This window comes from Betta splendens, chromosome 2 (genome assembly GCF_900634795.4).
Source record: "Betta splendens chromosome 2, fBetSpl5.4, whole genome shotgun sequence".
NCBI classification, from domain to species: Eukaryota; Metazoa; Chordata; class Actinopteri; order Anabantiformes; family Osphronemidae; genus Betta; species Betta splendens.
This window is the reverse complement of record NC_040882.2, coordinates 28,507,576-28,521,012: the sequence shown is the minus strand read 5'-3', so window position 1 is coordinate 28,521,012 and position 13,437 is coordinate 28,507,576. Positions and strand designations below refer to the sequence as shown.

Genomic DNA, 13,437 nt, shown 5'->3' with positions numbered 1-13,437 from the left:
GTCAACTAGTTATTTGTGGTCGGTACCGTCCAGAACCCAGACCCCCACACTTCACCTACAGCTGCTTCTGATCAGAGACAGATGATGACTTCTGCTGGAAGTAGGACCTGAGTGAAGGCAGAAAGCGTCTCATCCAAGCGTGTTCAGGTTCACACACATGTCTGGACTCACGCTGGTTTTCTGCGTTCGACTGCGTCATCCTGACTGTGGTTGACAGTTTGATGGATGATTTGGCTTCAGTAGATGTTTCACTAATTTTCACTTTTAATTCCTTTGTGGGAGCAAAACACTACTACGCTGCTGCGTCTATTCTGATCCAGTAGCTGACAGACCAGAACAACCACTCATCTAAAATAGAAATTCTATAACATTAGAAATGTGTCCACTATCCTAAAAAACCTTCTGCAGAGCAACAAGGACTATTCCCCGCCAGCTTCTATCCCATCTGTGTTTGGTTTCAGTCACATCTTCAGTGGAGTTCATCAGGGTTCTTTTCTTGGCCCAGTTCTGTTTTCTCTACGTTCAATTATGTACCAGACATTAATATGTAAAAAGCTGTAATGCTTAACCTTCAAAGAAACAGTCTATTGGTTCTGTTACTTAGTGTCACAAGGTGAAACAGCTTTTTCACTATTTTGGAAAATATAAAGTCCAAACCCAACAAACAGACAAGTCTGGTGACAGGATCAATGGTAGAAACAAGATTCACAACAGCAGAGTTTAGAGAAACTGAAGACTTGCGTCTACTGAATCAAGACAATGAAGATTTAATTCAGATGGAACTCAAACTCACTGTACACTGTCCTTCAAAGTCAACTTCAAAAACTTAAACAAGTTTTACATGTGCTTAACACAGATGTGAATTGACTGAAGTGATCCCTGAGATTCAATCTTTTAAAGTAATTTGTGAAGAGTTTTCAACAGTAAAACGACTGAAGAACAAGCAGAAGGTGAAGCTCAGTTTTAGAGTTACAATCTTACTCAGCATCAGCATTTCACATGTGGGTGAAACCTCCAAAGGGCCAATCACCAGATTAACCAACCTGCACTTAACATGTAAATCCTCTCCAGAAATTAACTCCAGCATCTTTAGGAGGAGCTGGATCTGGAGTTAAATAGAACCAAGAGAACAAAGACGAAGCAACAGATGGAGACACACCCATGAGCAGAGTTATGATAATGAGCCTTAGAGTCAATAGAACATCAGCCCCAACACTTAACACCCTAGGACTCATCTGAAAAATTTCCATCCTTCAAGCATTAACCTCAAATCAATAGTGACATAAAACATAAAAAAGCTCTCTGCAGAAAACTGGAGAAAATGAGAAGAATCAACCTGAAGTCTGCAACAAATGAGTGGAATCAACCTTGAAACAACAGGAATAAACTATTAGGGCAAATACTAGAAAGATACCATAACAATGGATCCATATGAGTCATGTTTGTAATCCAGTGATCGCATGCAGTTGAAGGGTTCTGCAGTTGATTCGGGTTCTTAGACTCAGGTTCTACAGTTGGACACGTCCTAAATTAGTCTAGTAGATGTCATGATGTTCATTCTTTGCGTGAGGTGGGTCCGTGGAGATGTTTCTTATAGGCCTCCTCTTTTACACATCACTACACAAAACGTCTATTGTTTCTCCAGCTGCTAGTTTTCTGGTTTGGCAGGAAGCTGCGGATCCGAGTGGTTCATGAAGTCAACGGGCCGGTTAGCTGGTGAAACAGAAACCAATGCTACTGCTTCATCTCAGGTGAAAACCTAATGGATGAAACCAGCCTTTTTGAGTCTCCAAACACATAACACACAATGTGACAAACGCTTATTTATGCTGAACTACACTAATCAGGTCAGTTAACATTCTGAGGAGATTAAAGTCTGAACCGTTCCTGAACTAGTGGTTTGACTTTGATTATTCCTACTGTGCATCTTCACTGATTTACATTCATTTCTTTCAACTATTAATTCTGACAAACAAAACTGCATAAAACAAATTGATCCAAAAAACTGATGTTTATGTTAATTCATGAAACTAAAATCAGAAGCAACCGTTTATCGTCTCATTGATGAAGTTGAAGCCCCAGACAAAATAAGTTTTAAAATAAAATAAGGTTTAAGCCATCTACAATGTATTGTGAACTAATTGGAGTTGGCCCAGTACAGCATTATGACAGAACAGAACCTATGATTCTGTGTCAAACCCTGAGAAGAACAATTTCCTCCTTGGAAAATTTAGGAAAATCAGAACTTTCAGCTACAGCTGATGAAGCTGTTGCTGTTCCATCAGAATCCACCAGAATCGTCTTCATGAGCAACCTGAGTAGCAGAACTGGCTGCTTCTCCTGCAACAACTGATCTGACACGAAACAGATCCTTACAAAGTTCAAATCAACCACAAGGCACAAATCTGAAGAGTTGATGTGAATGTTAATAAATCGTTCTGTGAACGTTGTCAGAGTTGGAACATAAGGCTCTGGTCAATCCGGTCAGAACAACACAACTAGACTAAATAGTCTACAGACTCTTCACACACATCAGAACACAAGGCACATAAACCTAAGTCTCTGTAAAGAAGAGTTGTCCTTCCAACAGAACCACACTGGGTTCATCTAACAGAACTGCACTGGCTTGGTTCCCTCTCATTTGTTCTCAAATCAAAGTAAAATAACACAAGACCAGCTCTAAAATCTAAAAAAACTGGTTTACTCTTTGAATTATAAACAATTAATTCACCAGTTTTAATGAATGTGACTATTATTGTTATTATGGTTTTTATAACAGTTTAAAGTACTAATGCTACATTAAAAACACTTCATTACAATTTAAATACTAGCAGAAACAGGAAGAACAACTTGGTGCTGTTGCATTCGGACGGTGCAGGTTCTGGTTCTTCACTGTTAGTAGAATCTTTACGGGTCGGACTCTCACCTTCCTCGCCCCCGCAGCAGCTCAGCAGCAGCAGCGGGATCAGGAGCCCACGGACCCACGGACCCAGACGAACCTCCATCTTCTCAGACCCGAACCTGGGTCCGATCACACCTATGGATCCGTGACCTGTGCCGTCACCTCTGCTCGCTCTCCGGCCCCGTGCGTCTCATGGAGCCCAAAGTGTTAAAAAGCTTCTTTTCTCGGAGTTAAAGGTCCAAGATGGACGCTTCGGAACCAGCTGCCGGTCCAGAAAAAAGCTGTGGGCATCTGCCGGGCTGTCCCTGGGGCCTAACCCCTCATCCCTCCATTGCGCCTCCTTTATCTTTCTCCGTCAGCACCGAGGAGCGAGGTGCGCCAGTCTGCGAGGTGAGGGGCAGTGGGAGGCGCCGAGGCTCGCGGACACGGGTCGGGGAGACAGCTGGAGGGTGGGGTACAGTCCACGCGACGCAAAAGCTCACGCGCTTCAAAACATTAACAAACCAAACCCAGGCCGCCGTGCTCTGGTTCCCCGGTTCGTTTAACTGCTCCCGGTCAGACTTACTAATCGGAACTAGAGAAAAAGTTCGATCCAGGCTGCAAGGCGCAACTTCTGACTCCTCCCCTACAGGTTTATATCGCGAGCCACGCCCCTACAGCTGCTCTGAGTGTTTGAGGCGCTGTCAATCATCACAAAAGGCGGGTTCTGTGTCTAAGTGAAAACCTGTTGCTCTCATTGGTGATACTTACATACTAAACATATCTTCTATTTGATTCATATTCTTTGATTTTTGGTTTATAATTAAGCTGTAGTCCTCAGATTTAATAAGCAAATAATAATGAATAAATTTAATGTTAATACAATATTGTGCAAATAAAATGCACAACTTATACAATGAATCGTATAAACTGACTGAACAGTTTTTTTATTACTATATGCAGTAGTTCTTGCTACAGTAACAGTTGAATAACATCAACAATAAGTCCTGCAGAACAGTCTGATAAAACTGGCTGAGGTTTGAATTTCACACCTGGAGATGCAGGTGAGACATTACACTCCAACACAAAAGACAAAGACAGAGAGAGGTAGAACCAGAGGGGAGGGTCCAGTGAGGTCCGAGGTCAGGTGTCACTTCCCTTTGTGTTTCTGTCTGTCTCTGTCAGGAAGAGTGAACGAGCGGAGAACGAAACAGCCACAGGACGCTACAGAATAGAGTCAACTATCTCTGACTCTCTAGTAGCTCATCTCTCACCACAGTGTTGTCTGCTGAATCCATCTACGAAGAGACTGAGGTTCTGTGGAGGTTCAGCCTCTGATGACAGTTGATGACTCTGAGGTAGCTCATCTGTAATCTGCTGGGGTCCAACTCACACCAGGTTGCTCAGTAGAACCAGATCTGTGCTGTTCACTGGACTCTGGAGGAGGATGCTAGTTAAGATAGCGCCCCTCATGGACTCTGAGCCTCTGCATCAGACAGTGGAGGCTCTGACTCCTCAAAGCAGGAAGCAAGGTCACCACAGCTGTTAGACTGAAGAAAGGTTATGGTTAACTTCACATATGTAAGTTTTATTTAACAGAATTTGTAAATTTGTCTAATTTACTTTGGTTTTACTGAGGTGAATAATTATGTATTTTAAAAGATTTCAAAGTAAAAGCATGGGGACACTGACTAACACCTGAGTGTTGGTCACTTTCGGTGGAAAGCCTTTTACTGCAGTTCTCTTCTTTGGATACGTGGTTCTGTTCTGGTCCTGCTCATCTATGTGCTTCTAAATGACCCGAGTGAAGTTCTACAGAGTAGAACTGAAGCTCATGGATTCTTATATTTATTTTATGCCTTTGCTTCACTTACAAACAAAACAAAACTTCATGAGTAGCTGCCTGCTCAAGGACCACTTTCCTGGAAAGTCCAGGATCACGATTCATAGGTTCAAGGACCCATGAAACCAGATCTCCTCTCCAGATTCAAAGGAACGATCTGAACTCAGCGATGACTTGCTAAACAGAGGTCCTACTGGTTTTATTGGGACACTGGTGAGTCTGCAGGACATGTAGACCACCCACAGGAAACATCCCCCCCTTCACCCCACCACGTCGCCATGGTGACCCCAGCACAATGAAGGTTAGAGCAGGAAGGAGCAGCTCCTGCAGACAGAACTGGTGACTGGATCAGAGCCAAGTTTAGCCCTTCACTGTTTTATGTTACATGTCTGATCTGGAGCTGGCTGAGACAGAAGACAGAGCCAGGATCTGCTTTAGTCTCTGAAACCTGTTTCAATAAGGCCACTGGGACCCAACATGAACACATCAGTGCTAATTATTAACCACAAGACAAGTACCAGCATCAAAACTTTATTAAACACAACTAAATAAACACATGGCTGAAGCTCAGTGGGTGGAGAACTTGGGCAGCTGGTTTCCCAGGATGACCCGTCTTTCCACACCTGCCTCGGAGATGCTGGCCAGTCGGATCACACCCCCGCTGGAGCCGTCTCGTTCCATCGCCAGGGACAGAGCTGAGGAACAAACACACATGAAGAAAACATGCCACTGTGAGGGGACTCCTGCTCCCAGCATGCCTTGCAGCAGCACATACCTGCAGCAGTGAGCTCCAGACATTCATCTTTGGCCAGTCCAGGTTTGTAGTTAGAGTCCATGAAGCCGTAGATATAGGTGCTGCCGCTGCCACCCACCGACACGGGCTGCCTCACCAGCATCCCACCGATGGGAACACAGTAAACCTGAGGGGGAGATGGGTGAGACAGGCCACGATGAAACCAGTCCCTACACGCTCATCCTGAACAGTTGAATGTCTGTTTCATGCACAGTAATCACCACCCACCTCAGTATCTGCATCTCTGTTTGCAGACATAATAAAAACATACATGTTTTACTCTTCCTTGTTCATTCCTAATACTGAGCTGCTAAAAGATGGGGAACAAATAAAGGCATTCTTATTCATATTTACTGATCTGTCTGCCGTTTATCAGTGAACACTAGGAAACACTAGGTCTTAAACCTTACTTTGTAAAGTGCCTTGAGATAACTTTGTGATTTGGCGCTATATAAATAAAATTGAATTGAATCAGTTACAGCCACAAAAAAAAGAGATACAGGTTAAACCAGTCGAATTAAAATAAAAGTGCTATTTATAGTATAAGTTGAAAAGCATCTGAAACAGTAAAAGCCTTTTTTGTTTTATTTTACACCTGAAAACACCAAACTAATCCCTTTAACTCCTGCTGAGTCATAAACATTTTATTTTAATTTCTCAATTAACATCTGTCACTGTATAACTGAGAATCTTCACAGACATCATTTAACACCCAATAAAGTCTTAGAGAGCACAACTCCTCAGCTCAAGTGAAGGTTGAGACATTCAATGATGTCAGGGACTGTAAAATGTTACTAGTACAGGGACAGATTTGCCTCCATCACCTAAGTTCACATTACAGTGACACACTGATTCCATAACACCAACGCATCTACCCAGTCAATGAAACAGTTGAGCACAGGTGTAACAGCCCCATTTACTGGCCAGAGAAAAAGTGAAGGCAGGTCAGAGGGTTGGTGATCATTAAGCATGTAATGCTGCAGTTTGTTTCCTACACCAACAACCATGAACACACACACACACTACTCTGTGCAGCATGTGCTCATCTCTGCAGGTCGACCACCTGTTCTCAGGGTGTTTTACTGTGGACCTGTACCTGGCCTCCCTTCCTCCGGTCCCAGCCGGCCACCAGGATCCCAGCCGTCAGTTCCTCTCTGTAGCGGTAGCAGCTCGCTCTGAACAGGTGGGCGGCCGTCTCCACTAGAGGAGGCTCATCCAGCTCGATGCTGTGGAGGTGAAGTACACATGAAACCGTGCACCTGGACTGGACAACGGTGCTGCCAATTAAAAAAGCGAGTGTTACCTGTGGAAGCCCAGCTGGTAGGTGACAACGTCAGCGACGGCCTGGGTGTCAGCGGCCGACCCGGACCTGCAACACGTAGCATTTAAAACACAGGACCAGTGCAGGGGTCGGTCCAGGTTCCAGAACATGATGCCTCCAGAAACACTTCAGAGTCAAAATCTATTTATGGTCAGTTCATGTGCTGCATAAAACAAGGATGCCGGGCTTCTAAAGAAGATCTTTATAAATCTACAAATACATACAGAATAAATACAGTTCCATTCCCCTCAGTCTCCTGTCCTCACACATAAAACCCAACACAAGCAGTAGGGAGATTCTGGCACAATTCCCACTATACTGTAAGTAAAAGGAGGACCAAATAATATAAACGTCTTATATAAACGTGGCTGTGAATTCTGGAGGCCTCCTGGTTCTGGCTGAATTCTCTACATAATTTAGCTTTTGGAAATCCTTAACAGGTTCTGGGCTTATGGATGTTCTCTGGGTTCCAGGCATCCTCCTATCACTCTCAAAAGGTCCTGAGTTTCTAAACCAAATCTTGTGAGGCTTCTGTAAACAGCTACTCAAATACCTTGGTTTTAGCCAAGTGTTTAAAATGAGCCCCAAAAACGTGTTCTAGCCATTAAAATGTTAACATTAGGGTTGAATCGATATTATCGATAATAATCAATGACAGAAGATCGATAATGATTTGCTGTTATTGATTAGGTCAGCTGCTCATTTTGCAGAAAAGCGTGATGTAAACAAATGCAGCCACTGGTGATATGACAATGTCAGACTAGGGTTGTTACCATATCAATAAACAAAAACAACAACATAAAAAATTAATATTAATAATAATTCCTTTATAATTTTTTCTTCTGCATTTTACGCATACCCCATGAGGGAGCAGTGTGCTGTTAAAGGCGCCTGGGAAATGTCTTGCTCAAGGACACGTGGTGCCAGTAGGGGATCAAACATATGTTAAAGCTGGGTCCTTCTGCTTCCCAGACCGATGCTCTACCTACTGAGCTGCCAGGCCACCACAAACAGGGAATGTTGAAGGGGGAAAAAGACACTTAAAAGCTTTAATGGATTTTACAAAGTTCTTACAGGGACCAGGGAGTTTGAAGGTCCTGCTTTAAGTTTTCTACAGTTTTGTATTAAAAACCATTAGCAAAAAGAAAAAACAAGGAAGGAAACGAGAAGGAGACTGACCTGCAGCAGAAGATCCGGTCGTGGATCGGAGTCAGTTTGTCTGTGACTCTGTTGGCAATGTAGGCTCTAAGGGAGAGACAGTTTCAGCAGCAGGTTCACCACAGCTCAGCAGAATGAGGAGTCTCTGTGGCGACTTACCCGGTGGTGGTGCGGGAGTCGGCACCGATCACCACTCCTCCGTCGTACTCCACCGCCATGATGGTCGTCTGACAGACGGACGGACAAAAAACGTCAACATTAGCTGTATTCCTCTATAGTCTTAGAACTCAGAACTTTTATTGGCGACCATACTTTATTTTCCTTTACCTAATAAATCTGTTTCTTTTTACTCTACCTATTAAAATCTATTTCTTTTTGATCTGAATCCGTGCCTGTGCCGTTTGAAGTTGTCTATGACTGAACAGTTTGTCAAATTCTCAGATTATGACATCATTTTATATTTGTTGGTCTGTTAGCATAAGCTAATCCCTGCTAACCGTTTGCATGACAGACGCGTCTAGGTAAAAGTAGTTAGCGTCTTTATCACACTCCCTAACTGCACTAAACCCTGTCCGCATTTCCACTGGTTCGGTCATCAGTCAGTCGGTTCGGGCTGAAGACCAAACTGGACACAAACGAACCGAACCGACTGGTTTATGATAGCCTCCGTTAGCTGGTGCAGAACTGCTGCATCACGCCTTTCAGCTGCTGCTCCCAGTTTTAAAACTCTCCTCTTGCTGGAATCCGAGCATCGTTTTGTCTGCTCTGGTCCGCTAGCCCTGCACTCACCCCGGTGCTGACTTCCTGAGTTGTCCAATTCGGCACCAAGTCGTGTTTAGAGGAAATTCGTTGCCCTAAATGAGGCATCATTGTTGCCGCGGCCGCCATCTTGTCTCTGACTGTTCGGACGAGCGACGCTGTCCGTGGATCCGGTCGTGACGTATTTATGCAAGAAGCGTCGACAGAAATGTACAGATAAATAACTCCGATTAAATTTCTATTTCTTTCCTTGATGTAGTTAGTTTCACTTTGTACAACTCACGCTGAAAGGTGCAAAAAGCGGCTCGTTCAGGCTCGTGAGCGGATACCTGAGCACGCGGGTCCTGAGGAACCGGAAGAGAAGGTAAACACCACAGGACACGGTTACAATGTAAAAACACGGTTTTAACATTTGTTTAGAAAACATTTCTTGTACTATCATTTGTTATAGTGCTGTAGTTAAGTATTTGTATACGCTGAGCTGTGAGCGCGTTTCTGAGGTTTGAATCAACCAGACTTCATTTAGAACATGGATCTCCAACCCTGGTCCCCCAGAGCCACTGTCCTACTGGTTTTCCAACTCTCCCTGTCCCAGTTAATACTGCTTACATAGATGAGGTGTGTTCAGTCATCCTGCAGCAAACTGGCACACCTGAACAAGGTAGTCAGCAGAGAGAATTGAGAAACCAGCAGGACAGTGGCTGCCGAGGACCAGCCGTCGTTCGTTCATCCGCCGTTCAGCCAGCCGCGTTTCAAAAACGTCTTGCGCCCGTATTACGCGCTTTACAGCAGAGCACAAAACACGCTCGTCGCGACTTTCTCTTTTAATAGCGAGACGTCGGTCTGTTCAAAATATGGAAAACTAAGAAACAAAATATTGCATATATAGAAAAACTGTCGCCTAATAAAGATCTGTGTACTTTTACTGTAAAATTAAGCATATTTTATTAGTATTTAGTATTTTATTTAGTATTTAGTACTGTAAAACTTTTATAATTAACAACTTAACTTTGGTGCATAGTTCCAGGCTCAGACCACTTTCCCCCTGATCTACTAGAGGTGTACTATCACCACACAAAGATCTGTGTATTTTTACTGTATAGTTTAGGATTTAGCAGTACTTGAAAGTACTATGTCATACTGTAATACAGTCAACTTTGATAATTAATAACTTGACTTTGGTGCATAGTTCCAGGCCCAGACTTCTTTCTTCTTATTCTACTAGATGTGTACTATCACCACACAAAGATCTGTGTATGTTTACTGTATAGTTTAGGATTTATTAGTATTCAAATATACCAGGTAATACTGTAACTGTATGGGCTGTATAGTCAACTTTAATCATTAATAACTTGACTTTGGTGCATAGTTCCAGGCCCAGACCACGTTTCCCCATTTCTGCTAGAGGTGTACTATCACCGCACAAAGATCTGTGTATTTATTTATTTGCGATAGTACACCTCTAGCAGAACAAGGGGAAAGTGGTCTGGGCCTGGAACTGTGCACCAAAGTCAAGTTATTAATAATCAAAGTTGACTGTATTACATTATGACATAGTACATTCAAGTACTGCTAAATCTTAAGCGATACAGTAAAAGCCTGGTAGCTCAGTTGGTAGGGCATCGACCTCGGAAGGCAAAAGGTCTGCGGTTCGAATCCCCACCTTGGCATCCCCAAGGGGGATGGGTCAAATGCAGAGAATGAATTTCCCCACTGTGGGACTATTAAGGGTTAATTTCTTTCTTTCTCCAAAGTCAAGTTATTAATGATTAAAGTTGACTATATGGCCTATACAGTTACAGTATGACTTGGTAGATTTGAATACTAATAAATCCAAAACTATACAGTAAAAATATACAGATCTTTGTGTGGGGATAGTACACCTCTAGTAGAACAAGGGGAAAGTGGTCTGGGCCTGGAACTATGCACCAAAGTCAAGTTATTGATCATTAAATTGATTATACAGCCTATACAGTTACAGTATGAACTGGTAGTTTTGAATACTAATAAATCCTAAACTATACAGTAAAAATACACGAATCTTTGTGTGGTGATAGTACACTTCTAGTAGAACAAGGGGAAAGTGGTCTGAGCCTGGAACTATGCACCAAAGTCAAGGTATTAATGATCAAAGTTGACTGTATTACAGTATGACATGGTAGTTTTGAATACTAATAAATCCAAAACTATACAGTAAAAATATACAGATCTTTGTGTGGTGATAGTACACCTCTAGTAGAACAAGGGGAAAGTGGTCTGAGCATGGAACTATGCACCAAAGTTAAGTTATTAATTATAAAAGTTTTACAGTATGACATGGTATTATTAAATACTAATAAATCCTTAATTTTACAGTAAAAGTACACAGATCTTTATTAGGCGACAGTTTTTCTGTATATGCAATATTTTGTTTCGTAGTTTTCCATATTTTGAACAGACCGACGTCTCGTTATTAAAAGAGGAAGTCGCGACGAGCGTGTTTTGTGCTCTGCTGTAAAGCGCGTAATACGGGCGCAAGACGTTTTTGAAGCGCAGCTGGCTGAACGACGGATGAACGAACGACGGCTCCCTTGACCGCAGTGTTGGACTCCCCTGGTTTAGATGAACCAGGTAGGACCTTTTAACACCACCTTAATTCATGTGGTTTAAGTCTTTCTTCTCAAAGGAGACATGTCTTACCCAACATGGTTCCTACTGGTTATTGATGTTGTCTTAAATCACTGGTCCTGTTTTAGATGACGGTCCACAACTTGTACATCTTTGACCGCAACGGGAACTGTCTGTATTACAACGAGTGGAACCGGAAGAAGCAGGCGGGGATCTCCAAGGACGAGGTGAGTCCACATCAGTGACACAACCGGACTGAACGAGTGTGGCGGTAACCGGTTGTTGTGTCTGCAGGAATACAAACTGATGTACGGGATGCTGTTCTCCATCCGCTCCTTTGTCAGCAAGATGTCACCTCTGGACATGTATCCTCCACACGTCTGTCAAATTGGCCCATAGCAGACTGTTTTCTGTCTGTCTGTAACCGTCTATCTTTCTCCACCTGTTTTTGGTTCTTAGCAGCCTGTCTGTCTGTAACCCTCTCCCTCCATCTGTCTGTGGTCTTTAGCAGCCTGTCTGTCTGTAACCGTCTCTCTCCATCTGTCTGTGGTCTTTAGCAGCCTGTCTGTCTGTAACCCTCTCCCTCCATCTGTCTGTGGTCTTTAGCAGCCTGTCTGTCTGTCACTGTCTCTCTCCATCTGTCTGTGGTCTTTAGCAGCCTGTCTGTCTGTAACCGTCTCTCTTTCTTCACCTGTTTGTGGATCTTAGCAGCCTGTCTGTCTGTCACTGTTTTTCTCCATCTGTCTGTGGTCTTTAGCAGCCTGTCTGTCTGTAACCGTCTCTCTCCATCTGTCTGTGGTCTTTAGCAGCCTGTCTGTCTGTAACCGTCTCTCTTTCTTCACCTGTTTGTGGTTCTTAGCAGCCTGTCTGTCTGTAACCGTCTCTCTCCATCTGTCTGTGGTCTTTAGCAGCCTGTCTGTCTGTCACTGTCTCTCTCCATCTGTCTGTGGTCTTTAGCAGCCTGTCTGTCTGTAACCGTCTCTCTCCATCTGTCTGTGGTCTTTAGCAGCCTGTCTGTCTGTAACCGTCTCTCTTTCTTCACCTGTTTGTGGTTCTTAGCAGCCTGTCTGTCTGTCACTGTCTCTCTCCATCTGTCTGTGGTCTTTAGCAGCCTGTCTGTCTGTAACCGTCTCTCTCCATCTGTCTGTGGTCTTTAGCAGCCTGTCTGTCTGTCACTGTCTCTCTCCATCTGTCTGTGGTCTTTAGCAGCCTGTCTGTCTGTAACCGTCTCTCTCCATCTGTCTGTGGTCTTTAGCAGCCTGTCTGTCTGTAACCGTCTCTCTTTCTTCACCTGTTTGTGGTTCTTAGCAGCCTTTCTGTCTGTAACCGTTGCTGCCTCTCTCCACCTGTCTGTAAGTGTTTGTCTTTGTTAGCAGCCTGTTTCTGTAACCGTCTCCCTTTCCACCTGTCTTCGGTCCTTAGCAGCCTGTCTGTCCTCAGGAAGGACGGCTTTCTGTCCTTTCAGACCAGTAAATATCGCCTTCACTATTACGAGACTCCGAGTGGACTGAAGTTTGTCATGAACACAGATCTGTCAGTGAGCAACGCCAGAGAAACACTGCAGCACATTTACAGCAACGTAAGAAAACACAACGTTTATATATATTATATATACATAAAAGTATATATTTCCCTTACTTATAGTGTGATATCTTTATTTTGAAATTCAATCACATTTTAATGTAATTTTTATTCTGGTACAGATTCAATGAATCTTGGCTTGTTGGTGATCTTGGACTCTGTCTCTGTTTCAGCTGTATGTCGAGTACATCGTGAAGAACCCAGTGTGCGTTCTGGGTCAGACTCTGGACAGCGAGCTGTTCAGCAGCCGACTGGACGCCTTCATCCGAGCGCTGCCGTTCTACAGCCCCAGAGCCGCCTGAGGCTCGGCTCCTCACTTCCTCTATTTATTGTCACCTTGAAGCCGTATGTTTCATGTCTTCATTGTGTGAGTCAGCATTAAACTGATGTTAAATCACGACTCAGCATTATCTCACATTACCAGCATCTCTTACCGTGGACTCAACCTTCATACCGTCATAAATCTAAAATCAGCCTATAACACTGATCTTGTC

The 13,437-nt window shown here is 43.5% G+C and overlaps 3 protein-coding genes across 4 annotated transcripts in view; 1 reads left to right on the top strand and 2 right to left on the bottom strand.

The window, feature by feature from the left end:
• The window catches only part of ephb4b (eph receptor B4b), a 35,126-nt gene extending 31,613 nt beyond the window's left edge, over positions 1-3,513 (bottom strand). Inside the window, exon 1 of the mRNA XM_029135818.3 lies at positions 2,927-3,513. Within this exon, the coding sequence (XP_028991651.1) occupies positions 2,927-3,005 (79 nt within the window). The 5' untranslated portion in view covers positions 3,006-3,513. The remainder of the gene's footprint in view (positions 1-2,926) is intronic.
• Positions 3,514-5,239: 1,726 nt separating this feature from the next.
• psmb6 (proteasome 20S subunit beta 6) lies at positions 5,240-9,500 on the bottom strand. Its single transcript, XM_029130186.2, has 9 exons — positions 9,408-9,500; positions 9,039-9,099; positions 8,786-8,913; positions 8,156-8,223; positions 8,018-8,083; positions 6,821-6,886; positions 6,614-6,743; positions 5,500-5,644; positions 5,240-5,419 (listed from the first exon to the last, which is right to left on the bottom strand). Exons 1-9 carry the CDS (start codon positions 9,483-9,485, stop codon positions 5,292-5,294), a joined length of 870 nt encoding a protein of 289 aa, XP_028986019.1. The 5' UTR covers positions 9,486-9,500; the 3' UTR covers positions 5,240-5,291.
• trappc1 (trafficking protein particle complex subunit 1) lies at positions 8,910-13,343 on the top strand. Of its 2 annotated transcripts, none has more exons than XM_029130206.3 (5): positions 8,910-9,119; positions 11,491-11,589; positions 11,657-11,727; positions 12,803-12,941; positions 13,117-13,343. In XM_029130206.3, exons 2-5 carry the CDS (start codon positions 11,491-11,493, stop codon positions 13,243-13,245), a joined length of 438 nt encoding a protein of 145 aa, XP_028986039.1. In that variant the 5' UTR covers positions 8,910-9,119; the 3' UTR covers positions 13,246-13,343. The 2 variants fall into 2 exon arrangements, with proteins under 2 accessions (XP_028986039.1, XP_028986030.1); XM_029130197.3 differs by lacking the exon at positions 8,910-9,119 and adding an exon at positions 11,211-11,365.
• The last annotated feature ends 94 nt before the right edge of the window (positions 13,344-13,437 follow it).

Bases quoted from the DNA above. Each gene is read 5' to 3' on its own strand.
- psmb6 (XM_029130186.2), bottom strand. From the start codon at position 9,485: ATGAACGAACGACGGCTGGTCCTCGGCAGCCACTGTCCTGCTGGTTTC. The intron at 8,084-8,155 runs GTAAGTCGCCAC...TCTCTCCCTTAG, and splicing joins GACTCCCGCACCACCACCGG to AGCCTACATTGCCAACAGAG. The intron at 6,744-6,820 runs GTAACACTCGCT...TCACCTCCACAG, and splicing joins TACCAGCTGGGCTTCCACAG to CATCGAGCTGGATGAGCCTC.
- trappc1 (XM_029130197.3), top strand. The intron at 11,590-11,656 runs GTGAGTCCACAT...TTGTGTCTGCAG, and splicing joins CGGGGATCTCCAAGGACGAG to GAATACAAACTGATGTACGG. The intron at 11,728-12,802 runs GTATCCTCCACA...GTCTGTCCTCAG, and splicing joins AAGATGTCACCTCTGGACAT to GAAGGACGGCTTTCTGTCCT.